Genomic DNA, 24698 nt, shown 5'->3' on the forward strand with positions numbered 1-24698 from the left:
CTTATATAAAATAATGGTAAAAATTGAGTTGGGGAAAAATAAATATAACAATTTTTTTATTGGATTAATTCGCTCAAGCGTCTAATGTTTTAACAAAAAAAAAGAGTAAGAAAAATGAAATATGCATGTTGAATCATTTGAGTGGCTATTCCTATGAAAACTTTTATTTTTTTATTAGGTAAATAATTGAAATGCTATATATTGAGTCAGTTGTGAGTCGAACTCACACACCTCTCACTTAATAAGAGGAGACTATGCCACTAGACTACATAGTAAGAAATATTTATTTTACGACGATTAATTGGACATAAAATTTTGATGAAAATTGAAAGTATTTTGGCTATGGCAAGGTATTTGACGGTAGTAATATGATCCTTAATGAGCAACAACGTACAAAAGTCAGAACGATACTAGCCCAACTGAATAATTAACAGATTAATTTTTGTGTTAGACCATAGAACTCTGTTCAATTATTTGTACCATCAAACGTCATTTAAATGGCAAACACCACACAGGAAAATATGAACACTAGATCTTGACTAATTGACTAATGTATGAAAGTAAGAAAGTACTAATATAAATGTGTAGTTATTGATCAAATCCTTGTGCCACAAGTACCCCACTTGCAAATCAAATTAAAGTCCCTACTCCTGTATTAACATGGAACACTCCCTTCCCTTTTATGAGCTCCCATTGGAGACCAACTAGCAAACAACTCGATCAACAGCTGCCAATCTACAACTATTTCAATTATCAATCCACCCTATTCAAGGGGTCCCTTCCTTATAAGGGTAGGGACTCACCCTCCTGGACTTGTTATTCTAAAACTTTCATTTAATTCAAAAAAGAAAACACTAATTAATGGAATTTGCTCCTCTTTGTCTGTTTGTTTGTTTGTTTTTTTCTTTTGAAAAGGGCAGTTTGTTGGTTTCCTACTCGCTGGAAGAGGTGCGTGGGCTACACAACAGGTCTCAATTAAAAAGAGCCCAAAAGAAAGACATGCCATGAAATGTGAAACACAATGCCACATGGTTTGTCCAAACCATCATCATCACCATCTTCTCCTCTTTCTTTCTTCTTCCCCTCCCTCTCTTCCCTCTCCTCTTTGTACTTCATTTTCTTAGTTTGCATAAGAAAAGTCTGAAAGCTACAAGCTAGGTAAGCTGTCATTGTTTTCCCATCTCTCTCTCTCTCTCTCTCTCTCTCTCTCTACTACTACTTGCAAAGTACCAACCAATTTCAAGCAAACCCCAAAATGGACAAAATGAAAAAAAAATTATATAAATGTTAGAGAAGGAAGCAGTGATCTTGGCCCCTTAATTTTCTTCTAGCTAGTTTCTCCTTTGCTCACCTCTCTCTCTCTCTCTCTCTCTCTCTCTCTCTCTCTGTTGTTGAGTTGTGTGGTCTTTCATTTACACTATTCACTACTTTCGGTCTTTCTCTTTGATTGTGCAGCAGAAACCTGCAATGGCAATTTGTTGACAGGTAGAAGAAGTAATTCTTCACTTGTTAACCCGCACATCCAACTCATAAGGATTTATATTATATTTTCTTGACTACCCACTTTATTGGTTATTATGGAATCCATGTCAGTGAATAAATGGATGGAAAACCATTCTACTTCTGCACCACTTATCTGTTAGTATTCTCTCTCTCTCTATCACACACCTCTCCCTCTCCTTTCCCCCCATTGTTTGTCTCTGTTGTATTATTTTTATTTCAGTGTTCCAAAATAGTAATGGTTTCCATCTTAAGCTTCCCAATTTCTTGGAACAATACCTTCTTAAGATATGATTAAATTATTCTTGTTGTCAAACTACGTACTAGAATAGTCTGCCTTTCTAATTTAGGTTGTGTCTGGGTCTGTCTTTCATTTTGTGAAGATTTAGAAAATGGCAATGTGCTTTCATTATCTCTTAGTTTCATTTCTTACTTAAATTAGTCAATTTCACTGGATGATCTCCCTCATAAGTTGGTCTAAATTGGATATTTGGGTTTCTAATACAGCAGTTCATTTACATATTGCTGTTGTTGGCTTCTTATTGATGTTTTGTATATCAGAGTATGGGTTCTGATTAAATGCTAACTTAGTTGCTTGGATTTCTGAATTTGCATTTGTTTTTCTGCATAGTTTCTTATGTGCTTCTGTTTGTTTTGGTGAAACTTGTGAAATTCATTATTCTTTGAAGGTGATACAATTACAATGATCAAGAGAGAAGCTTAGTTGTGGGGTTTAGGGGGAAATCAGCTTTAATTAGAAGTAAAAGAGGTTTTTTATGGACTGGAACCTAAAAGCACCACTGAAAGCACCATCTTCTTTGGATTTGAGTGAACTTGAGCAACAAGCCTTTCCCAGCTTAGACACAGTTAGTGGGTCTGGTAGCTTTGGAGATCAACATAAGGTCATCAAAGGGGACTTTTCTGTTGATCTGAAGCTTGGCCAGTTGGGTGGTTCTGGTAATAATCACCTAGCGGACATGTTGAAGCAACATGGAGGCCCTAAACCTTCATCGCCATCGCCTTCCGGCGCTTCAAAGAGGTCAAGGGCAGCTTATAATGCATCCCAGACAGTTTCTTGCCTTGTTGATGGGTGTAGGTCAGACCTTAGTACTTGTAGGGATTACCATAGGCGCCATAAGGTCTGTGAGCTCCATTCTAAGACTCCAATGGTCACAATAAATGGCCAGAAGCAACGATTCTGCCAGCAATGCAGCAGGTATAAGATTTTATAACCATGTTTCATATTATTTAAGTGAATATTAATTGGTTGTTGTATATATGTAAGTTTTATTCTTTGGCAATGCTATTTAATTGATTTTGCAGTATCATGTACTTTTGTGTTTTCACCGCTACATTGAATCCCAATTTTGATGATTTAGGATTTGGAACTTCAGGGTGCCCCCTATTAGTTGTGAGATAAAGGCTTAATTAGCCAGTTCCATTGTTTAAGAAAGAATGCATGGTTAGTACTTAGTACTGTGATGAAGAATATTTTCTGGTGCTTATTAAATTGTTTGAGTATAGAACACATAGCAACCATCTGTCATCTCATATTTTAGAACACTGTCCTACAAATTCAGTCTTCTTACATGTCATTATGCATCAATAAAGACTGAGCCTTCTATAGCAAGATCTACATGTTTTGAGGACCAAATACTCTTCCCCTTAATATCTACAAGTCAAATTTCTTGAGCATGGCCTTGCCGTTTTCTGTAGGTTCCATGCACTGGAGGAATTTGACGAAGGAAAGAGAAGCTGCCGGAAACGTCTTGATGGACACAACCGAAGGAGAAGGAAGCCTCAACCTGAACCCTTGTCGCGTTCAGGAAGCTTCTTGTCCAACTACCAAGGTTAGCTTGATAGCTAGCTGCAACATTGTTTGTGCTGCACTTAATTACCTGTATAAAGTTTAGAATCAAGAAGCTGGCATGTGCATGCACAAAAGATACATATGACTCATTCTTGCACCCACAACAAACACCTTTTTACAAGTACAAAATCATATCCTATCTAGCTGCAGAAACTTTGCTGAGAATGCTGGCTCCATCAATATGTGTGGTCCATTCTCACAGTTGATGATCTAGTGGCCACTGAAATGCAAACTTTTTTAATGTTCTTTTCTTAGCTTTGTAATCTGTATATCTATGTAATCAGGAATTTGGCTTAAACAAAAACCTTGTTTTCTATCATCACATATTTGTGGCTTGGATATGCATTTGTGACATGTTCACCTTTGCAGGTACTCAATTGTTGCCATTCTCTAGCTCACTTGTATATCCCTCCACCACTGTTGTGAACCCAACATGGGCTGGAGTTGTAAAATCTGAAGCAGATACCGGGCTTCATAACCAGCATTTACAACACCAGAACATGTTTCTCGGGTCCTCAACCAGCAGTAGCAGCTACAACAACGGAGTGGGGAACAAGCAGCAATTTGCACTATTCCAAAGTAGCAACAACAACCAACCTCATGGAGTTTCAGTCTGCCAGCCCATTCTGAATACCGTTTCAATGTCAGATAGTGCTTCTTCTGTAGCTGCTGCGTCTGTAAAGAGCAAAATGTGTCGTGACAGATTAACAACTCGAATCCGCCCCGATTCGGATTGTGCTCTCTCTCTTCTGTCATCACCGCAGACGCAGCACCAGACCTCTGACTTGGGATTGAGACACATGATGGAGCAGCCTGGTTTGATATCTCTCATGCACCACCACCGCCTTGGCCTTCACGGGAACAACATTAATAGCAACAATATAGAGCCAATGGATTCAGTTCTGGTTTCCCGTGGATCAAGTGATGATGCACATAATGTTCATCATTCCTCAGGAATGTTCAACATGGGATCTGGTGAGTCACAGGGAAATCATCATCATCATCATCATCAAAGCTCTCAAACACTTCCCTTTCATTGGCAGTAGTACACTAGTACAAGAAAGATTCATTGGTTCATGTAGATTATGTTGCAGAATGTTCTTGGAACCTCCTGTATGATTTTGGAGGCCTTTCAATTCTTAATTTCATTAGTTCCTGGAATCATTTTTACATACACTAGCATTCCGAATTCAGATACTTCCTCTTGCTATTTGGCACCTCGTGAATCATTGATTGGGAAAACATTGCAGCAGAAGAAGAGACCGTTGTGTATAGCTTATCCTGTTGAGTTATATTTTTTGTTTTGTCACACTTAACTATCGATGAAATTCCGTTTTTCACATCATCAAATTGTTATTGGGCAGAAAAAGAAAATATTTTTTAAATTATTGATACAAACACAATCGATTTCATGATAGATGCGGCTATTGCCACCAAACATGCTACTTTGTTCACCCCATATTCTCTCTACACTCCAATTTTTTTTTTCATTCATATTTACTTTGTTCATCCTATTTCAATACTTAATATACCCTTTTTCAATAATACTTTGTTCACCCTATATAAAATTTTTAAACTTTGAACTTACTTTATTCACCAATTTGCCACTTTTTTCAATTTCATATTTTATTTTAATAATCACTACTGAGAAACGATTATGAGCTATTGACTTCAGTCTTGGTATCTTATACCAGACTAATGAAGCTAACCCGATGGTGTTAAATTAAAATTCACATTCATTGTCAGTTAATCATTCAATTAAACCATTAAACAATAAAACGATTTAAGGCTCCAAACCTGACCCCACAATAAAAAAGATATATGTGACACATCACACATGTATAAGTTGAACCTAACGTTAGACTTGCTAATTAGACGTATTGTTGCTACTGGTAGAAAATTATTATTATTATTATGGAGAAAAATGAGAATGGTATAAGATGAATGAATCGTGAATAAATGACTTATCATGGCTAAAAGAAAATCTAATTTGATTTAATATTTATGTTTAAATGTATCTTATGGAAAATAAAAGACAGTGTAAAGAAAAAAAATTGTAATTTTTAACAACTTAATGTCTTTTAAGATAATTTTATATTAAAATATTTTAATAATTTAATAATTTATGGAATAAACAAAGTAGATTGCAGGCTAACCCCTTTCATGATATTCATATCAAATTTAGGACCGTCTCACGGGTGTAACTTTAAACATAAATCCATTATTAAGCCTTAAAAATATAGAATTTCGTCTACCCACAACATGCAACTATGTCGTATAATCTTAATCGTTCCCGTGCATTTGTGTTAAAACAAACCTACTCTTCTGTCTTTACCACTGTGAAGGGTCGTGAATCGTGTAATTATGTCATCTCGTTTTTGCTGGTAGGTCGTGATCGGGTTCGACTCGGGATCCTAGGTGTGTGTGGATAATTGGCGTCATGGTGATGACTATATGATGTCACTCCGGAACTATAATTATATACTGCCAAGTGCCCCCATCTCCAAACCTTACTATTCCCAGTGAGTACTTCCGCAAAGCTAAAAAGATGGCCTCATCGTCGGCGGCGCCCAAACACCTCAAAACGACGACGTCCGGAGCCGGAGCCGGAGCCTTGTTCTCACTCCTAAACGACGACCTCCTCCACAACATCCTCGCCCGCCTACCCGCCCCCTCCTTCGCCGCCGCCGCTTGCGTCAGCAAATCCTGGAGCCACATCTGCTCTCTCATCCTCTCCCGACCCAAACTCGCCTCCGCCCTCGCTCTCAATCCCAACCTCCAGGTCCTTCCTCCTCCCTCCGTCGAACCTCACCGCCGTTTATGATCGCTCACTCATTTGCTTTGATTTGATTAAATTCTCAGGTCGCATGGGAAGAGGTCACCCAGAAGGTGCTCGCCGAGCCGATTCGGCCCCACTTCATCATCGCTAACGTCGGCAGCGGGTCCCGCCTCCTTGCTGTTAACAAGCTCGTGAGCATTGCTCATTTCAAACCGTACATAGCTGTGATTTTTTTTTTCTGATGGTTACTTTTGTCGGAATTGTAGACATTGGAGAAATTCGGGCCGAGAGTGCCGTATGTTGTTTCAGTTGCGAGTGGAATTCTCGGGAGAGATGTTGTCAACTGTGAGATTAAAGAGGTTTGTTTTGGTTTGTGTTTTGTTTTCATCAGGGTGTGTTTTGGTTTTTACTAATGTTCTGGAGATTGTGTTGGTTAGGTGCAATGGGACCATGTTTCCGGTGATGTGAGTGACGAAGATGGCTCGGTGCCGGCCGAGGAGGATGGGAGCTACGGCATCCTTTTGACTGTAGGCTTTTTGCCGGGTTTGAAAGTTGATGCTATCCCGCTGTTTGCGACGAGTGTAAATGTGAGAACTCTGTTGTCTTGAAACTGCATTGCTGATTTGTTTCAAAGGGGTTTAGTTTATCATTTGAGCTGGAAATTTAGTGAATCGTTCGACCTCAATATACAGTTTGAACTGTAGAGTTTGACTGATTAAAAGTTTCCAATGACAGCAGGAACATCAAGAGGTCTTTATCGATAAGTTTCTTGTGGATATTAAGGATTACACAGCCTCTGTTTCAGATTACGCATCCCCAGAAGGGATTATAATGTTTGGTGTAAGCTGCTGTGTAATACATGATTTCATGTTGTCTTTCCTGAAAAATAAATTGGTCAGCTGCTGCTGAAGTCGTTTCATTACTAACGTCTAACATGATTGATGGTACAGGATGGGTGTTCCAATATGAGACCAGTAGTTGGTGCACTGGGTGAGTGTTGTAAGCTATTCATTTATGTCATAGGTTACAAATCTTCCTTAGTTAGACAGTCCTTTAGATGAATTTTGTTTATAGAAGTTTTTAAGTAGAATCTTTTTCCTGTTTGGTGCATTGTTTACCCCTTGAAACCTGTTTCCAGATTTGTTATGTATTGCAACATGTGTAAACTTTTCTATGCCAAGTTTCTGCTGGTTTCTGTTGATTACGTATTAATGTCTTATCTTTTCAGATTATGCTATGCCCAAGGAAACTGTCATCGTGGGTGATGAGAAGGGTCGGTTTTTGTATAGAAGCGAGAATGAGTCTAGAAATGTCTGTGGGAGTGCAAAATGCAATTCAGTTGCTGTTGCTCTTGTATTCGCCAGGGACAAAGAAAACTCTTGTGGTAATTATGTAATGTTTGTTTATAAAGTACTCTGTTGTTTCTTGCTGTTAAATAAGGAAAGACATTTTTGATTTATTTCAGATTGTTGCTTTAGCTTGGCTATATCTGACTCCACTTTGCATCATGATTTTTTTTTTTGGTATATACCTTTAGGAGAATTAAGATATGAAGATATTTGTGAAGGATCAACTTATGCATTATATGTCCAATGCTTTCTAATTTGCTTTAGTAGTAATCAGAGCTTGATTCCTAACTCAGAAGTCATGGCTTGTCACATCTGTGAAATTGAGATTCCTGCTAATAAAGTTGTGAAGGTCTTCCATCCCTTTTTTTGCACTGCATTTACCTAATTGTTCATTTAAATTCTCCAGATTGCATCTAGTATGTCCAGTTTGTGCTTATATGGTTTCAGAGATGTTTGGTCCTGAATTTTTTTCTAGTAACTTGTCCCATTTCTTCTTTCTGTATGTATGTTGAAATTCTTGACATTCTGCATTTTTGTGGCAGCCGTGTTGTTTGTTCTCACGCCATACTACCCACTGTTATTTTTGCTTATCTGTTTATTGTAAATGACAAGGTATAGGGGATATTCAATTCCATTTTGCATTGTCCGAAGGAGTGTCAACAGTAGGTCCCGAACACAAGGCTGTCTCAGTTAGACCTAGTGCCGCTGATTCTACTTGGCTTACTGCTAGAAGAGAAGGACACCACGATATTCTTGATGGTCAACAAATCCTTGATGATATTAAGGATGAGGTACTCAAAACTACATTTGACATTCTGAGTGGTGCACTTTTGAATGCAGCAGAAATTGGCAGTTGACTTTGAAGTATTATTTTGTTGTAGTCTAGTGAAGCAAAAGTAGAACATGTAAATTTAATTTTTGAATATGTAATTCTGATATTTGCTACAACTACATATGTGACAGTTACAGGAACACACAGATTCTTGTGATCTATACATTGGGGTTAGAAAACGAAGAATTATCTGCACAGGGTCAAAGAAACGAAGAACTACATCCCTGGATTTACATGGAGTTATAGGGTAATTTGCAGAACTTATTTTTCTCTCTCTTTTACTTTTGTTGCCTTATTGATGTTACCCACATACTTAAGATAGAAAGAAAATATATGATTGTCAAGAGTGAGATCAAATGCTATATGCTGTGCTTTGATTTTTTGCCCTGTTTATATCATTCCCATCCTGTTTCATCTACCACGTCATGGCAGTTCACTATTATGCTTAGTAAAGGAGTAAACTGGGAAAAATGATCAAAAGATTACAGACTGAGCAAAAAATGTTGAACCTAATTAGAATGCAATTCTTCTCTGTACCATTTGTGGAGGTCCAATCTGTAATGTCACTCGGTACTGTCATCTGCTCTTTGATGAACTAGTTGACCCAGACTTGATATATACTTCTCACACACTTTTGCTAAACTTCATCTTCAGATCAGAATCTGTTTCCTGCAGTGAAGCAATTGATTCTAACAATTTTGATTAATATACTGACCTAACTATTGACACGTGGCATTTTCCACAGTGGAGACGAATCATACCTTTATGTCAATGATGTTGGCATCAAAACTGGTGATTACTTCCATTTCTATCACCCAGATCCCCAAACTGCCTTATCCTCATCGATAAATCTTTCTGGAAGCATGAAAAACTTGAAGAGAGTTGAAAATTCAAAAGATCGCTGTAACCTAGGCGAAGTATTTGGGGGTTTCATCTTCACTTGTTGTGGCCGTGGTGAGTCATTCTTCGGACGTGTGAATGTTGATAGCTCTCCTTTTGTTGAGAACTTCCCTGGGGTTCCATTGGGAGGAATATTTTGTGGAGGCGAAATTGGACGTGGCTCTTCAATGTTTACCAGGGAAGCTCAGAAGGATTGCAAATGCAATCTGCATGTGTACAGTACTATTTATCTTGTGTTGTCATATACTCCAGCAGTATTAAATCATTAGATGTTGCCTGCTGTATAGCTCCTCTTTAGTATAGATGGGAGTTTCAGCTGCAACTGCCTTTTTTATTGCTGGCTTATGCTCCAGTTAAATGGATTCAGAGAACATATTTCCATTTTATGGCCATACCTATATCTTTCTGTTCTTCATCGAATAAATTCTCAATTATTGGCAACAAGTCCCAGCAAGGTACCTCCCAATTAAGGCCACAACTCTCTGGTAAGGATCAATATCAGAGGAAGCTAGAGGAGAAGCATGTAACATACCACCAGGAACACCAGGGATCCATCTATCTAAGCAAGTTATTATTTCCCCATTTAACACCTGCCATCTTGCAAAATCTTGAATCATCTTCGTTCCTTCTATAATACTACTCCATGCTGCAGAAGCACGAAAATCTTTTGAAGCATGTAAAATATCATCATTCGGACAATATAAGCCTTTAAGAATCTGCACCCAATGATCATCAAGCCGCTGAATAAATTTCCAACACATTTCCGCCAGAAGCGATAAGTTGAGGATGCCCATAGCCTTTGATTCAGTATTTGCAGTCTCACTCGCTAGTGAATTACATAGGAGAACTCAATATATACTCAAAGCGTTTTATGTGAATGACGCAAGAGCCTCTTTGTAAGTATATGTAGGGCTTATTATTAGCAATCCTAAATACAAGAGGAATCGATCACCAGGACAATTTCATTTTTTTTGTTTATTCCAAATAACAATATTTGCTTAATCCAAGAACGAAAAGGAAAAACTCGAGTCCATTTCCCAACAGGAAAAGGGAAAGGAAAGTTGAAACTAGAAAATTGTGTAGAGTAGGGGAATATATAGAGGATTTCTGTAATCCTAACTTCGAAATCGCAGTGGTACGTAGCAAAGCTCTGATTTTCTCTGAGTTGTAAAGTTCAACTGTTTTTTATTTCTTTGCTTTCTGGTATAACAAAACCCTAGCATATATGAAACGACGGTACTCAGAATTGTCCTCCACCTCTCTCGAGCCAGCTCGATCAAGGTTCAAACGCAACACAGATAATGATTTCATGGAAAATGAAAGTGGATACATTTCCACACATAGAATGACCGACCATTACAGTGATCAAACTCTGGAAGAAGGAGAAATCAGTCCAGACATGGAAGCACAACCCCTAGTAAACCCTATTGTGGCCGAGCCAACCTCAAAGGCCCTGAGTCTTGATGAAGTGGAGAATAGCATCCTCTACAAATTCAAGAACAAGAGGTTGCGAAGAAGCCTTCACGCATCCTTCTTTTATGCGTGGCTTTTCCTATGAGCGTTTGGAGTTAGTTGGCGATGCGGTGCTGGGTTTATTGTTTTGCCTGGATTCTCTGTACCCGGATTTAGCTCCGGGAAAGCTGACCCGCCTCCGGGCCGCAAACATCGACACGGAGAAGCTTGCACGTGTGGCGCTCCAACATGGCCTACACCGCTATCTCCGCCACAAGAAACCGTACCTTGCAGATCAAATCCAAGATTTTTCACGGGCGGTTCTTCAGTATCCATTGTACTCCAATGGTCTTATTGACGCTCCAAAAGACCTTGCAGATGTTGTGGAGTCGACAATAGGGGCGGTTTACAGGGACTGCAACTCCATAGATGTTGTGTGGCATGTGTTCAGGGGGTTGCTAGAGCCGATCAAAACTCCGGAGACGATACAATTACATCCGAAAACACAGCTTCTTGAAATTTGTCAAAAGAACCACCGGAGTCTCAAGTATGTGGACACATGGGAGAAGGATCAGAGTATTGAGTGTGTCATTGACGGTCAGATTGTTGGAAGAGGTACCTATAGTCATCGGAAATTCGGAAGTACGTTGCACTAAACCGAGCAGCAAAAGATGCTTTGGACAATAAGTGGAAGTGGTTGGGGCATAATGGCGTCACTGCTCAAAATGTGGCGATGGAGGAGAATGTGAACATGGAGAATAGTGATGAAGATGCTAATAGCTCCGTCGAGCAGGCTGAAGAATCAACTGTCAGTTCTTTAAAGATATGGAGGAGGTCAGGAGGATCTAGAGACTAATGTCACTTCTCTGCGAGGTCATATTGTTTTGAGTGAAGAGATTGCATGTAATGAGACTAATGTTACTCATATGCATACCATACACTCTCTTCTGGGAGTTTATTGGACTCTCTAAAGGACAACGAAAGCGTCTCCGAAAAAGACAACGGAAGATTTTGGCGAACACGACGCTAGTAACTCCGGAGACAGTGCAAGCACATTAATCAAATGTATGCTGAGATATGTTCAGCAAATGAAGAATTTGCTCCATGGGACAGAGAAGCCATGAAAAACTTCCTCAAATTGTAACTACATAGTATAGTAGTTAGGGGCCTGAAACAAAATTAATGTATCAAACAAAATTGGCCTGTATAGTCAATCTGATGTTGCCTATCATCAGTGGCCTCCGAGTTACCTTCGAGTTTACACTTTCGGTTCACATATAACTGAAAGATGGTGAAGTGATATCTGCTTTTCATATACTCCAGCACCCTTGTTTCTGATTCATAAATTTTTGGCAAAAGTGCAGTTGAAGTACTTATAATTCATATGCATGTATACCTGTCTCATACATACATACATACAACTAAACTTACGACATGCCCGTAAATGTTGTGATGAAGTGCATAATGTAACTGTGATATTGGCACGGCTCAATCAAATGAAAGGACCCAATTCTTGGGAGATTTGATTTGATTGAGCCATTCCAACATCATACATTTCTCAGCATAACAACAAGACCGAAAATATCATATACATAGATAATTGAGCATAATAGGATTGAATCATCAGTCACCTTCTTAAATCGTCTGTGCTGCATATCCATGGCCGGTGACGAGTTGGCCGGAAGCAGAGAAAAAGGCAGTAAACATTCTGATCATGTAGGGAAGAAGACCTAGGAGGTGCAAATAGGTTGCCAATATGTAAAGAAACAAAGAAGTGTGGAATTTGGAAAGGTGGGAGTGCATATAAATAGAGGTCTAGACGTCAAAATCTTTGCTTCATTTGAAAGAATTGGAGTAGTTCGTATGAAAATTTCCGATTAGTCTTCCACGATACTTCAATCGTAGTGGTTTATGACATTGTCAACATTGCAAAAACATGTCTTGGTGGATTCCAAATTAAACTAGTTTTCATAAGGTTATGAATGGACCCCGATGATCATCTAACAGTGAGATTGAACTGGCAAATATTCTATGAAATCATTTGCCGTCCAATCTAGAAGTTGCCAAATGGATGCGTACACAAGGAGTTGATGATCATGATAATATAATTTGTGGTTAAGTTTAGTCGAAAGTCATTGATTTATTTTTAGTTGTTGGTGTGATGGGTTATTGAAAAGTTCCCAGAATCTTACAAGTACGGCTTTTAAAATGAATTCAAACAATCCAACCTAGGGCCGATATATGAAGTGCATAATTAAACCAGATGATGTTTCACGTTTGAATGTAATATATGTAACTGTCTCAAATCGTACATGTTATGTAGATTACGATGAAAATGGGAACGTATCTGTGAATCTTAATCTTGCATTCTTGCTCACAAGTTAGAAAAACAGAGAAGCAGAGAATAAATTTACAAGGTTTCAAAATGCATAAGCCGCCTTCATAATGTGCGGTAATGGACCTAATGATATAATATATATTCTCATTAGCTCCACTCAAAGCCAGAAACCTACGTCTGCAATTCGCCAACCCACAAGGGCCAAGCCATGCATGCCTTAACCTAATTCTTTGTCCTTTTTTTCTTCACGATTTAGTGCATGTCTTGCAAGATAGAATGAATATACAAAGCAACTGGCCAAAAAGAAGAAGAAAAGATTCGAACCAAGGGTCCAATATCATCATAAGCTCAGAGCATCACCGTTTACCCCTCTGCATATCATACTATATGAACTGCCTATTGCTCACTTCAATTGACCATTCCCAGCTGAACGAAATGACAGTGAAACCATCGTATATGCTTTTAGAATTGCGTCTCTGATATTAAATTTGGCCTTCAAAAGCATTGAAAATTAATAGTTGGTGCACAAGACTTTATTTGTTATAGGGAGTGGTCAAGCGGATATAAATCAATATTTAGTGAGTCAAAACGTCTTACTTTGCAACTGATTTCCATCGAGGTTAACAGGTAGCTTAAGGTTTGGTTTGGTGCTCTTGGCCTCCTATACCAACCAAAAGGGAAAGTTATGGGAAGTGGCCAGGGGTATAGAATAGTTTTCACCAAACCATAGAATCTATCTTAGTTCATTCAAGGTTGAATATACTTTTCAGATGCCTTTTTTTTTTTGAGAAAAAAAAATATCAAAGAATAATAGGCTATGTACGATTATGATGATATAAAATCAAGCTAGCAACAGACAATGAGCTTTAACAAAGGGCAACAACAAATTATCAGAATTTTCTGATGCAGGGTTGCTGTGCAACTACTAAAACATATCCCATTGGCGATTGCTATTTCAAAACAATTCAACGGAAATACAAGATAGACACTCAAAATGATTTTAGCTCTATGTCTCGGAGCTGCTTATTTCCTTACAAGGAAAGCCTCCAACTAAACATCGTCAAATACATAGTGAATCTGAAACTTATCAAATAGAAATCCCCAAAGACTTCTTGAACTTTTCAACCTCCAAATATACTGTGGAGTAAGGGAGGTATTCCTGAAAGTATTCTTTGCTCAGATCATTTATGGCGACGGCAAGTTTGGGGATCTCCAAGGTCTCTTCATGGGTCAGAGTTCGGACAAACTTTGCTGGATTTCCAGCCCAAAGTTCACCAGTCGGTATTCTCCTCCCTGGGGGAACCACGGACCCGGCTTCAAGAATAGAATGGGTCTCCACCAAGGAACCTTCCATAAGAATGGAATGCTGCCCAATAATGCATTCTGGCTCAATTGTGCAGGACCGCAACAGACTGTATGCACCAATAGTGACAAACCTCTCAATGGATGTTTCTGCTGGAAGTCCTGAGATAGTGAAATTGGTTGCATATTATATGCCTGGAAATCCCAGTATAGCATTTGCCCACTTGGATAATTTTCTATATTAAGTATAAGAGTTGAGAAAAAAGATTAAATAATGATTGCATAAGGTGGAGTCGTTAACACCTAATAGAGTTCACTAAGCCACTGACAAGCTATAGGTCTCAATAATTCCATTAATATGTGAAGCAATCAAATTTCATAAACCCAAAGAACAAATTATTGAGAAGAGAAGATGTCGAGATATTCAAAGACTACTCAACTAAAGAATGTGGTGAACTTGCAGCCGATGTGTATGAGTTTCTAAAAAGAGAAATATATGGATAATGGGCTAAAAATACCCAGATTCTATATAACCTTATAAATATTCCAGAAACTGACAATGTGTACCTTCATAACTGCTCAGACTAGCAGTTCCTCACAAAGAAGGAATTATGTATATCCTAGAGTGCTCAACAAATGTGCTTAGCATCTTTTCGCGCAAAAGTTCAGGCTGAAGAGTACACCAGGATAACCTAACAGACTAAAATTTGAATGGAAGCTCCAAACAGATAACGAAATGACAAATGACTTATTTTAGGGTTTGTAATAACTGTTATGTACATAATACTAGAGAAACCAATCCAATCAAATGAGCAACAGCAGATTGCCACTTATTCAAAAAAAAAAACAACATCGAAGAAACTGAGGATGAAATCTAGACACTACACTTTCGAAGAAAGCTGTTGCTTCCTTGCCCCTAAGCGCTTTCTCAAAGAGCAAAGGCATGGAGCCAGGATAACGAAATAACAGTACTTCCATAAACAACTTGTGCCCATGATCCAGAGTGACAAAAAGAATGACAAATACATCCACAAATCAGGGCCTCTATATGTGCATGACGCACATTCACCAATGGAGTGACATAGGAACTTCGTTACATTAAATCCTACCACATGGTGCCGCAACTAACAAAAATATGGCAGGCCGCGGGAGTTAAAGTGAAAAGAGATGACTTATCAATCGACCTACTCAAAGAAGATTTCCATGGAAATAGAATGAAAGACCTACTTATACAATTTTCCAAGGTTCTATCTGGTATATTAATTGCAATGAGTCATTGTCCAATGAGAGTTGTCCAGAACTGAAATATAAACAAAGAGTCAAAGACACAATAACGATGTTTCTGATGTCATTTAAAGTAATTGAACTCAAGACTCTAGCTCGATTGGAGTCTCACCCATTGACATCTATTTGCTTCAAAGAAGTGCAACATGAGATTCATTTTGCGAATGTACAGCACCGCTACTTCCTAAGTGAGCCACATTCTATAGTCCAAAGAGGCACTCTTCCCCATCTCACCAAAGAAGCCCTCCTACTTCCTCCACCGTTTCATCCACCTTGCTCGGTATTCAAAATACAGACATCATAACATTAACCAACATTGCCTGAAAACCCGAATGCAAGTCTTCCTCATCTTTCAGTTAATACCTATTCTAGTAATTCTATCGTCCTTCAAAACACTCCTCCACTCTCCTCCTCCGCCAAAACCCAAAGCAAATACATTAGTGGACTAAAACCTAATGAAAGATCCAAACTTCTGCATAGAATTCATTATCTTAACCCTAATATTTACATGTTGCCTCTGAACTAATATTTAACTCTATGAGGTAAACTAGTGTGCTCAAATTCAACAATCCTTAACTACATTTCTAAACTCAGATCACCTTCAACCAGTAAAATCAAATTAACCAAAGTAAAAAAAAACTTGCAGGACCTAACAAAAAATCATAGAGTGAAGAAACTAGGAAATTGCAGAACCTGTTGGGGAAGACCAAGCGGCGTGAAGAACACACCGTTCCTGAACATTGGAGCAGAAGCCGACGGTGATCTTATTGAGATCGCCGCGGAGGACGGAGCCGGGCCAGACGGAGGCGCCGTCGTTGACCGTGACCTGGCCGGCCAAGACGACGTTGGGGGCGACGAAGGCGTCGACGGCGATCTTAGGGAGCCACTGGCCGAGTGGGATTATCTTGCGCTGGCCTCGGTAGTCCCATTTGATTCGATCAGACGACGGCGTTATGGCTTTCGCGGCCTCGGTGGCGAGCGCGCGGTGGAAGACGGCGGATTGGGAGGACGGGGCGACGGAGCTCAGGGCTTGCCTTGAGATGCGTGCTAGGGCCGCCATTGGAGAAGCGGAGAGAGAGAGAGAGAGAGCTGGGTTTGGGGAGCGGAAGATGGAGATGGAGGAGAGTGAGGAGTGTGGTTTTGATTTTGGGCCGGAGGAGATGAGCAGTGATTGCTTTGCTTTTTGGGCCTTCTAATTTTCATCTCTCTATTTACTCATCGGTAACTTTTGTTAAGGAAATTACTGTTTACGACTTTGCGACTAATTTTTGAATCGTTTGCTGTCCATGACGTGAAGTTGTTTTCCAATGGTTGGATGATGACGGAATTGGTGAGATTGATGTCAAGAACTGTAGGCAGCAATCGCAATCACTACCGGAGTCCGGTAAGTTTTTGCAACTTCGAGTAATCTTGAATTGGCTTTTGGAAGCTCATCTTTCATTTCAAAGAAATTAACTACACCAAAAATACAAAAGTTTACACGATATGTGTCATGTGAAGGCGTCTTTTTTATGTTACGATTCAGTTTCTTAAGTTCGAGAGAGTTTTCATCTGTTGATGTACCGATCGAGAAAAAAGTTATACATCCATATATATATATGGAAAATGGAAAGCAATAAAACAGAATATGGAATTATATATAGATACATATCACATGAAAAGAGACAACCATACATTTTGATACAGTTTATACACTTATGTAACTGCGGTACATGCATGATGCATCATAACGTACAACAATACAAACTAACCACTCCGTAAACGCTTATATACATAAGTTCATTGAGTTCATTCATGCTAACGAAAACTATAAAAACGTTAACATCTGTGCTTTTTCATATGAAGTGCTAGATAGCTCAATCTCCAGGAAATTATCGTTTTGATGCTTGTTTGCAGACCAAGACTGCTACAGCAGCAAATATCGATCGTGATGAAGAGAAGAACCCTTCAAATTTAGGCCTGTAATAGTGTAATATACCAAAGTTAATGAATATCTAAAAACGCACCGTGCATGGTTTCTTTAGCTAGTCGTCATTTACCGAGCTAGGTTTGAAATGCCATGACATCGGGTGCACTTGCTCCCAATGTTATCGAGATGCTTGCATCACCATATTCAAGCTCCTGCAACTTGACCTTAAATCAAGTATAGGTACACGTACAGTTAGTTGTTATATATCTAGTCTGGATATTGTGCGAGTTTAAATTACGGAATTACCATAAAGCAAAACGCTGGTTTAAAAAAAACTCTCATTCTTTTCTGCAAACGCGTGTTTTCCTCTTGCAGTGCTTTATGCTGTGAGTCACACCAATGTTAAGTGGGAGGATAGCCGGCCCGGAGGGAGGGCAAGCAGTGCTCTTGCATGGCTCCAGGGCCCAAATTTTTTTTGTTCTGTTGGTTGATTTGTCTATTAATTTTTTTTGGCTTTTCACAATTGCATTATTTTTAATAAAATCTCACTTTTTTCATGCTTCCGCCTTATTTTCTCTTAAATTGTTAATGTTGTCTTTTCATTATGAAAAAAACTAATAACAAGAATCAAAGAGTTCAGTTGCCGAATTAAAATTTCTTTCTATGAAGTTTGTACAACTATGGAGGGAGGACTTGTTTGCATATTCCCAAACTCCACCACCCTACCCATGGCCGGAATCTGAAACATGACCCCAGGAGTCAACTGTTAATGTGGTATATTGCGCCGATGCAATATACTCCACTACTCCATATGTGTTCATGTCACAAATAACACAACTCGTTAGAGTGGAGATCACAGCGGCGTGATTTTCAACTCTCCGATGCATGAGTCAGGTGAATGATAAAAATTTGGCATAGTAACGATGTAGAGTAAATATTGCTTACCTTAAGAGACCAATGGTTTGACCTTTAATAGTTGAGTTGAGTTGAGGTAGATCATTCACTCATCCTCCTATGTGGGACTTGGTACAGTTGAGATGTTCTTTGGAGCTTCCTTTAAGTGCACGTGCGGGCGCATTCATAGTTGGTTTGAGCCGCGGGGCGGCTCGTTGGATAGCTGGCATAGTTGGCTCCATGTCTGTACTGCGGAGTTGAGCTGTTTTTGAGCCTAAATGTGCTAATAGTCGCGTTGATTGTGGCTAGACATAAGCCTATGCGAACATCACCACCGCTACAACCACCGGTCCCCAATCTGCTCCCATTACTTATTTACTTCCGAGTGTACATCGTACACTCCTCTTTCTCTTTATCTTGATTAGGAGATTAAAGAAGGGAAATGCAAGAGAGGAAAACAAAGCAGAGAAAGTCACCCAAGGCGTTTGACGAGTAGATAGGTGTAGCGAAGAAGATGAGGTCGGTTTTGGAGGATTCGAGAGAGGGTTGGGAGACTAGGGACGCAGCAGTGAGTAGACAAGTGCACGTTTAGACGTGTCCCGATTCTGTTGTTTACCAATTCATGTGTTCTCTATAGTTAAATGTCTGGGGATTTAATCATTTAAATGACTTGGTGAGGAATCATAAAGGTATGCTTCAAAATTTGATATAACGGCTACGTATCGATCTGAATAAAAATTTGACATGCAGTCATTAATAACTACACTGGTATACATGAATATATTCAATCCGTAAATTCAATTTCCAATTTTCCATCATCAAAATTAAGCAAAACAATGTGAAAAAGAATACTCCCAAGATTCCATAAAATTAAGGAGAAACGAAGAAATGAATACATGCACTCTCAAACGTGAAGTCCCGACTAACGAGTTGATAACATGAAAAATGAGGAGAAAAACAGATACACGTATCATACATTCGACTCTCTGGTAATATATCCATGCCACTAGCCTGTGTGGATTTGGATGCCTACTGCCAAAACAAGGATGGTAAAGATGCCAAAGAAGATGAGTGTGTGGACGATAATGGCCCTGCCGTTTGTGGTGAAGCTCCCAAACTCAACATTCTTGGAGTTTCCAGGTAGCTGGAATAGGAGCCCAGGAGAGAGCAGTATGAACAACAAGAACCCTAGCAAAACAGGTGCCCAATCCAACATCGATCTTCTATATATGTATTGCTTGCAATAATAATTGATAGCATGTATATATCTAACTGAAGAAAATCCACAAGGCACAGGACTCTGCTATTTATAAAACACATGCTTAAGAAGCAAAGCAGATTCCAGAAACAACAAAAAAAAAAACTATTGATTCCCAGCCAGGCTTATTTTGTATGGCTTAGCTTTTGTAAGTGACCAATGCGATTTGATTTCAGACACCATGCATGGCAAGTTGATAGCATAAGCATCCAAACTCCAAAGCCTCCAAGGTAACCAAGGCATCTTCTGCTTTATTCATATTTGAGGTTGCAATTGCATCACGATCAAAATTAACATCCACACTTCTTTGAGGGGCCGGGGTTTTGGTACATTATTGTTCCATATCACGGCAAAATTCTCACGCAAAGGCCATTTCTTCTTCTCTAAAGAAATGCATATTTGAGATGCCTTGCATAAACCCCACTACAAGAATGTGGCTTTGAAAATTTTATGTTATGAAATGATTGAAAGCGTTCAAGCTCTCTTTACCCTAAGAACAAATACAAAATTTGCCTAATTTTTTATTCCTAATACCAAACAATATTACAAGATTAACTATTTCGTGCTGGAATAAACATATTAATTAATAAACTGAAAACAAGCACTTCTTTTCTATAGATTATGTAATCTATGTAAGAAAATGACGGATAACACAAAACTATGATATCCAGCAATGAACGTTCATGATAATTAAAAGTTAAAAACCCAGAAATATGTTTTTAAAATCAAAGGTTTGGAGCATGCGGGACATTTAAATATTTGATTTCAATGGGAAATTACTGGTCAGCACTCATCCAACCCACACGCGTAAGGCTATAATCGTAACTCCATTATTAAAACCCGTAGACCTCAAAAAAGCGCCAGTAAAAATTGGGAGGGTATTTCAGTTAGGAAAGCGTTGACGTGCATCGCTTTCATTGGCCACTTTCTCATCGTCCCATTTTTTCAGAGAAAAGGGTAAAAAAAAAAATATCCGCACGGCTCGCTTCTCCGTTCCCCCATTCTCTCTCTCTCTCTCACTTTCTCTCGCCGGTCGGAGAAACCAGGTGTTGCCCCCGACCGCCGAGTCCTTCATTTTCAAACCCTGCAATCCAATTTCTCCTCACAGATTTGTGCATGGGATTGAGCTGCTCCGAGGAGGTCTTCGTTTCGTCCGGTAAGTCTGGAATTGAGTTTTTTGCATCGCTGATTTGATTTTTGAAAATTGTAATTGTATGATAATTTGATGAATTTGGCGATTGAATTTCGGTTTCAGCTTTGTAGCAAAGAGCTGTGTGATTAACGGCGGCGATGGCTAGTCAAGGCGGTTCTTCCAGGAGAAGTCTGTCGTTGACGAACGCATCGTTGCAGGAGAAGAAGAAATCCTCTGACAATCATCATAATCATGGAGGTAGCGGAGGCCATGAGTCCTCCCGAAAATCGGTTTCGTCTGGTCGTCCTCCGATGTGAGCACACAGTTCATCATTGGAATTTAATCCGTAGTCGTTTTGGTTTGAATATAATGTGAGCTGCAAAATTAAGTATTGAGAGGGACTGAGTTGAGATAATGCGATTTTTCAGAGTGTTGTAGTGGGCAGATAACTATTAGGGAAACTTGATATAGAGATTGTGGCTTGGAATGTAAGTAACTAAGTTTGTGTTTCTATGCTTGGTTTTCCGGTGGCAGGGGGTTGGCTGGAGAGCGTACAGTTAAACGCCTCCGGCTGACAAAGGCTTTAACAGTACCCGAGAGTACTAGTGTTCAAGAAGCCTGTCGCCGGATGGCTGCTCGGAGAGTTGATGCGCTGTTGTTGACCGACTCTAATGCATTGCTTTGTGGGATACTTACTGACAAGGTATGACTTTCGAATTCTCTCTATAGTTTGTTTTGTGTTTATGGATATTACTGGCAGTTATGTTTTATATGTATCTATTTTTGGTTGAAGGATATAGCAACAAGAGTTATTGCACGTGAGCTTAGTCTTGAGGACACACTTGTTTCTAAAGTTATGACGAGGAACCCAATATTTGTACTCTCTGACACTCTTGCAGTCGAAGCACTTCAGAAGATGGTTCAAGGTTGGTGATGAAGGGGATGGATATTATTTCTTGGCATACTGCTGTTTTTTTTGTGTTTGCTGTTTGTGTATGATGCTGATTTATGCATCTGCAGGAAAATTCAGACATTTGCCTGTGGTAGAAAATGGAGAGGTCATTGCTTTACTTGATATCGCAAAGTGTTTGTATGATGCTATTGCTCGAATGGAAAGGGCGGCTGAAAAGGGAAAGGCTATTGCTGCTGCTGTTGAAGGTGTTGAAAAACATTGGGGCACCTCTAGTTCTGGTTGGTAGATAGTAGAGTAATATATTTTTTATTGTTAAATATGTTCTTTAATATTATGTAATTTCTTTGTTCAAATATCTTAATGTTTGAGTTTCCTGAATTTTAAAGTTTATTTCCATTTTATTTTATTTGAGATGCAGGTTCCAATACATTTGTTGAAACACTTCGTGAAAAGTTGTTTAGACCATCTTTGTCTACAATCATTCCAGAGAATACAAAGTAGGTAATATTATTTTGTGCTAAATGTAGCCGTACTGTTATTAAGTTTATACAGGTTTTCATAATATATATGTTCTACCAGGGTCTTGACGGTCTCGCCAACAGATACAGTTTTGGCAGCAGCAAAGAAGATGCAAGAGATGCGAATTAGTTCTGCAGTTGTGACAGTTGATAACAAACCACGAGGAATCCTTACGTGAGTCTTTATGTGTGTGTTTTATTTATTTTTTCATATTTACGGACATTCCAGTTTTTCTTTTATCAATACAAACAATTCTATCTTCATCGCTGTATTATGACTTTTTGTTAATAGAAAAAACATTATAATTTGTAGTTTTGACTTGTCAGTTCTAAGGATATTTTGATGCGGGTCATATCACAAAATCTATCTCCGAAGACCACCCTTGTAGAGAAGGTACATGCCTAGCAATTTTAAATTGTCTTATATGGGGTGTCCTGATGAAAATCATAAACTAATCCCTCACTCCTTTTATTCCTTAGAACATAGAAATTATAGTATCTGCTGATGCCATGGAGCATTTCACCTTATCTTCGAATAAAAGGATGATAGTAATCGGAATTGCATATCTTTATACTTTTGATTTGCTTAATAGGTCATGACTCCAAATCCAGAATGTGCCTCAGTTGACACACCAATTGTCGATGCACTGCACACCATGCATGATGGAAAATTTTTGCACCTCCCTGTAGTAGACAGAGGTAAGATGATTACTCAGTAAGAGTATTTTCTCCTTTTGTTTTCTTACTTTTTATAAAGTAATAGAAGTCTTTAATTTCTGCTAATTGTGGATCAATAATACAGACGGAATTATAGTTGCTGTTGTTGATGTAATTCATATCACTCATGCTGCTGTGGCCACTGTAAGTCAAGTCCCTACCTTCTGTTGGTTGTTACAGTTTTCTGATTTAGTAACAGTGAAATAGAAATTTGACATCATTTTCTTTCTAAACAGGTTGGAAATAGTGCTGGTGTAAATAATGAGACCGCAAATACTATGATGCAGAAGTTTTGGGATTCTGCCATGGCCTTAACTCCAACTGATGAAGACGAGGAATGTCGGAGGTAGGTATTTGTTTATCTGTATGCGCAGTGATGTTGCCATGGAATTTTAACTTAGTTTTTCCATTTCTATGTGCGTAACCATTTTGATTGTCAATGCAGTGAAAATTCTTTAAGACTGGCTTCAGAAGGAGCAGAGACTAGGGGTTCACTTCCCTTTCCATCATCAATTTTTCCAAATACGTTTGCCTTCAAGCTTCAAGATAAGAAAGGCCGAATGCACAGATTTACATGCAGTAAGTTTCTTGTTTCCACCAGTGGATAAATATGGGTATATATATTGGCATGTAGTAATCTTGAAAATATTTAGTTATATACTTACAATCATATATATGCAACCGCTCCTGACTTGTTTTCTCTGTCTTTTCTTCCTCTTCAGATATTCAGAGTTTGACTGATCTTATAACTTCCATTATTCATAGAATGGGAGATGACATTGATCGCCACAACCTGCCTCAGATTTTGGTATTTACTGTACATGTTGTTTTGTGTACTTTTCAGTCATATTGTAGCAAACTTTCTCATCCTCATCTTGTTTTAACGGATTGTACATTCTGTAGTATGAAGATGAAGACCATGATAAAGTAATATTGGCATCCGATAGTGATCTTGCTGCAGCCGTGGAACATGCAAGGCAAGTTGGTTGGAAGGTATGATTGATGTGCCTACTGCCATTTGATGCTTAAATATAAAACGCAGTGCAAATTTTTATTTTTTTGACTGATAATGATAAATGGATCAAATGGTATAATTATTTTGTTGGAGAGACATTAGTTTCTGCTGCACTTTTCCTGTACTTCATGTGGAGCTCAATGAAGTTTGCCAACAAAATTGATTTGTTCAATGCAGGGCTTGCGATTGCATTTAGATTTCTTGGGAACAGCTGGTCGTCGTCAAAGGGCTACAGGTGGTGGAAACGTGGATTATGCTTATGCAGATTCTGCTTGGGCATCAGCATACAGTGCCGTCGCTGCTGGGGCTGCAATTGTAGCTGGCTTTGGCGTTTTGGCATACTTGAAGAGATCCGGCAATAACTGATACCATTTTTTGTATTGCAGCCTAAGACAGATTGTCCTAGAGCAGCGAACTGTCACTGCTTGAGACCACAATGGAATTGGCCGGGAGGGCAGAACTTGTGCTTTCTATGTGCTTTTTATACAATCCTTACACATATAACAAGTGAAAAGATCAATTTTTGTGCTGATTATTTGCTCAGATACTTGCATGACTGTCTTCTCTGATGCGTAAAAATCTACGCAGCCTCGTAAACTCATGTAAGAACTAAATGGTGCTACTACCTGAAATGTACAAGTTCTTGGATTCAGGGAAATTTAATATTTGATTATAAATATAGTATGGTGTCCGATCTGAGCTTCATAGTGTCATCTGATCGATGTTCTTAGTTGAA

The 24698-nt window shown here is 38.9% G+C and overlaps 5 protein-coding genes across 6 annotated transcripts; 4 read left to right on the plus strand and 1 right to left on the minus strand.

Moving 5' to 3' along the window:
* The first annotated feature begins 1501 nt into the window (after nucleotides 1-1501).
* On the plus strand, nucleotides 1502-4616 carry LOC126793142 (squamosa promoter-binding-like protein 13A). Its single transcript, XM_050519584.1, has 4 exons — nucleotides 1502-1638; nucleotides 2190-2716; nucleotides 3217-3350; nucleotides 3740-4616. Exons 2-4 carry the CDS (start codon nucleotides 2277-2279, stop codon nucleotides 4414-4416), a joined length of 1251 nt encoding a protein of 416 aa, XP_050375541.1. The 5' UTR covers nucleotides 1502-1638; nucleotides 2190-2276; the 3' UTR covers nucleotides 4417-4616.
* A 1302-nt stretch (nucleotides 4617-5918) lies between these two features.
* On the plus strand, nucleotides 5919-9585 carry LOC126794242 (F-box/LRR-repeat protein At5g63520). Its single transcript, XM_050520909.1, has 10 exons — nucleotides 5919-6152; nucleotides 6233-6340; nucleotides 6416-6508; nucleotides 6587-6736; nucleotides 6885-6989; nucleotides 7100-7139; nucleotides 7378-7533; nucleotides 8111-8289; nucleotides 8462-8577; nucleotides 9076-9585. The coding sequence occupies exons 1-10, from the start codon at nucleotides 5919-5921 to the stop codon at nucleotides 9497-9499; spliced, it is 1605 nt and encodes a 534-aa protein (XP_050376866.1). The 3' UTR covers nucleotides 9500-9585.
* Nucleotides 9586-10455: 870 nt separating this feature from the next.
* On the plus strand, nucleotides 10456-11538 carry LOC126794245 (ribonuclease 3-like protein 3). The gene is given in 3 exon segments (XM_050520912.1): nucleotides 10456-10739; nucleotides 10741-11308; nucleotides 11311-11538. Coding segments are annotated over 3 exon segments (1080 nt in total).
* A 2313-nt stretch (nucleotides 11539-13851) lies between these two features.
* Nucleotides 13852-16726, minus strand: LOC126793151 (gamma carbonic anhydrase-like 2, mitochondrial). The gene is made up of 2 exons (XM_050519593.1): nucleotides 16300-16726; nucleotides 13852-14484 (listed from the first exon to the last, which is right to left on the minus strand). The coding sequence occupies exons 1-2, from the start codon at nucleotides 16664-16666 to the stop codon at nucleotides 14108-14110; spliced, it is 744 nt and encodes a 247-aa protein (XP_050375550.1). The 5' UTR covers nucleotides 16667-16726; the 3' UTR covers nucleotides 13852-14107.
* A 3905-nt stretch (nucleotides 16727-20631) lies between these two features.
* Nucleotides 20632-24643, plus strand: LOC126793137 (CBS domain-containing protein CBSCBSPB1-like). Of its 2 annotated transcripts, none has more exons than XM_050519580.1 (15): nucleotides 20632-20823; nucleotides 20923-21112; nucleotides 21334-21502; nucleotides 21593-21725; nucleotides 21820-21990; nucleotides 22125-22209; nucleotides 22292-22405; nucleotides 22558-22624; nucleotides 22824-22929; nucleotides 23033-23091; nucleotides 23184-23293; nucleotides 23393-23526; nucleotides 23670-23755; nucleotides 23851-23940; nucleotides 24140-24643. In XM_050519580.1, exons 2-15 carry the CDS (start codon nucleotides 20958-20960, stop codon nucleotides 24326-24328), a joined length of 1668 nt encoding a protein of 555 aa, XP_050375537.1. In that variant the 5' UTR covers nucleotides 20632-20823; nucleotides 20923-20957; the 3' UTR covers nucleotides 24329-24643. The 2 variants fall into 2 exon arrangements, with proteins under 2 accessions (XP_050375537.1, XP_050375538.1); XM_050519581.1 differs by having other exon boundaries at nucleotides 20633-20823; nucleotides 22131-22209.
* Nucleotides 24644-24698: the final 55 nt, after the last annotated feature.

Source organism: Argentina anserina, chromosome 5 (assembly GCF_933775445.1).
Source record: "Argentina anserina chromosome 5, drPotAnse1.1, whole genome shotgun sequence".
NCBI lineage: Eukaryota > Viridiplantae > Streptophyta > Magnoliopsida > Rosales > Rosaceae > Argentina > Argentina anserina.

What these genes read in the sequence shown, in the direction of transcription:
- LOC126793137 (XM_050519580.1), top strand. Translation starts at nt 20,958, where the DNA reads ATGGCTAGTCAAGGCGGTTCTTCCAGGAGAAGTCTGTCGTTGACGAAC. An exon ending in AAACCACGAGGAATCCTTAC is followed by an intron (nt 22,406 to 22,557) that starts GTGAGTCTTTAT and finishes TTGACTTGTCAG; the next exon opens with TTCTAAGGATATTTTGATGC. An exon ending in CTCATGCTGCTGTGGCCACT is followed by an intron (nt 23,092 to 23,183) that starts GTAAGTCAAGTC and finishes CTTTCTAAACAG; the next exon opens with GTTGGAAATAGTGCTGGTGT.
- LOC126793142 (XM_050519584.1), top strand. Translation starts at nt 2,277, where the DNA reads ATGGACTGGAACCTAAAAGCACCACTGAAAGCACCATCTTCTTTGGAT. An exon ending in TTCTGCCAGCAATGCAGCAG is followed by an intron (nt 2,717 to 3,216) that starts GTATAAGATTTT and finishes CGTTTTCTGTAG; the next exon opens with GTTCCATGCACTGGAGGAAT. An exon ending in CTTCTTGTCCAACTACCAAG is followed by an intron (nt 3,351 to 3,739) that starts GTTAGCTTGATA and finishes TCACCTTTGCAG; the next exon opens with GTACTCAATTGTTGCCATTC.
- LOC126793151 (XM_050519593.1), bottom strand. Translation starts at nt 16,666, where the DNA reads ATGGCGGCCCTAGCACGCATCTCAAGGCAAGCCCTGAGCTCCGTCGCC. An exon ending in CGCTTGGTCTTCCCCAACAG is followed by an intron (nt 14,485 to 16,299) that starts GTTCTGCAATTT and finishes TCACTATCTCAG; the next exon opens with GACTTCCAGCAGAAACATCC.
- LOC126794242 (XM_050520909.1), top strand. Translation starts at nt 5,919, where the DNA reads ATGGCCTCATCGTCGGCGGCGCCCAAACACCTCAAAACGACGACGTCC. An exon ending in ACCAGTAGTTGGTGCACTGG is followed by an intron (nt 7,140 to 7,377) that starts GTGAGTGTTGTA and finishes TTATCTTTTCAG; the next exon opens with ATTATGCTATGCCCAAGGAA. An exon ending in GGACAAAGAAAACTCTTGTG is followed by an intron (nt 7,534 to 8,110) that starts GTAATTATGTAA and finishes GTAAATGACAAG; the next exon opens with GTATAGGGGATATTCAATTC.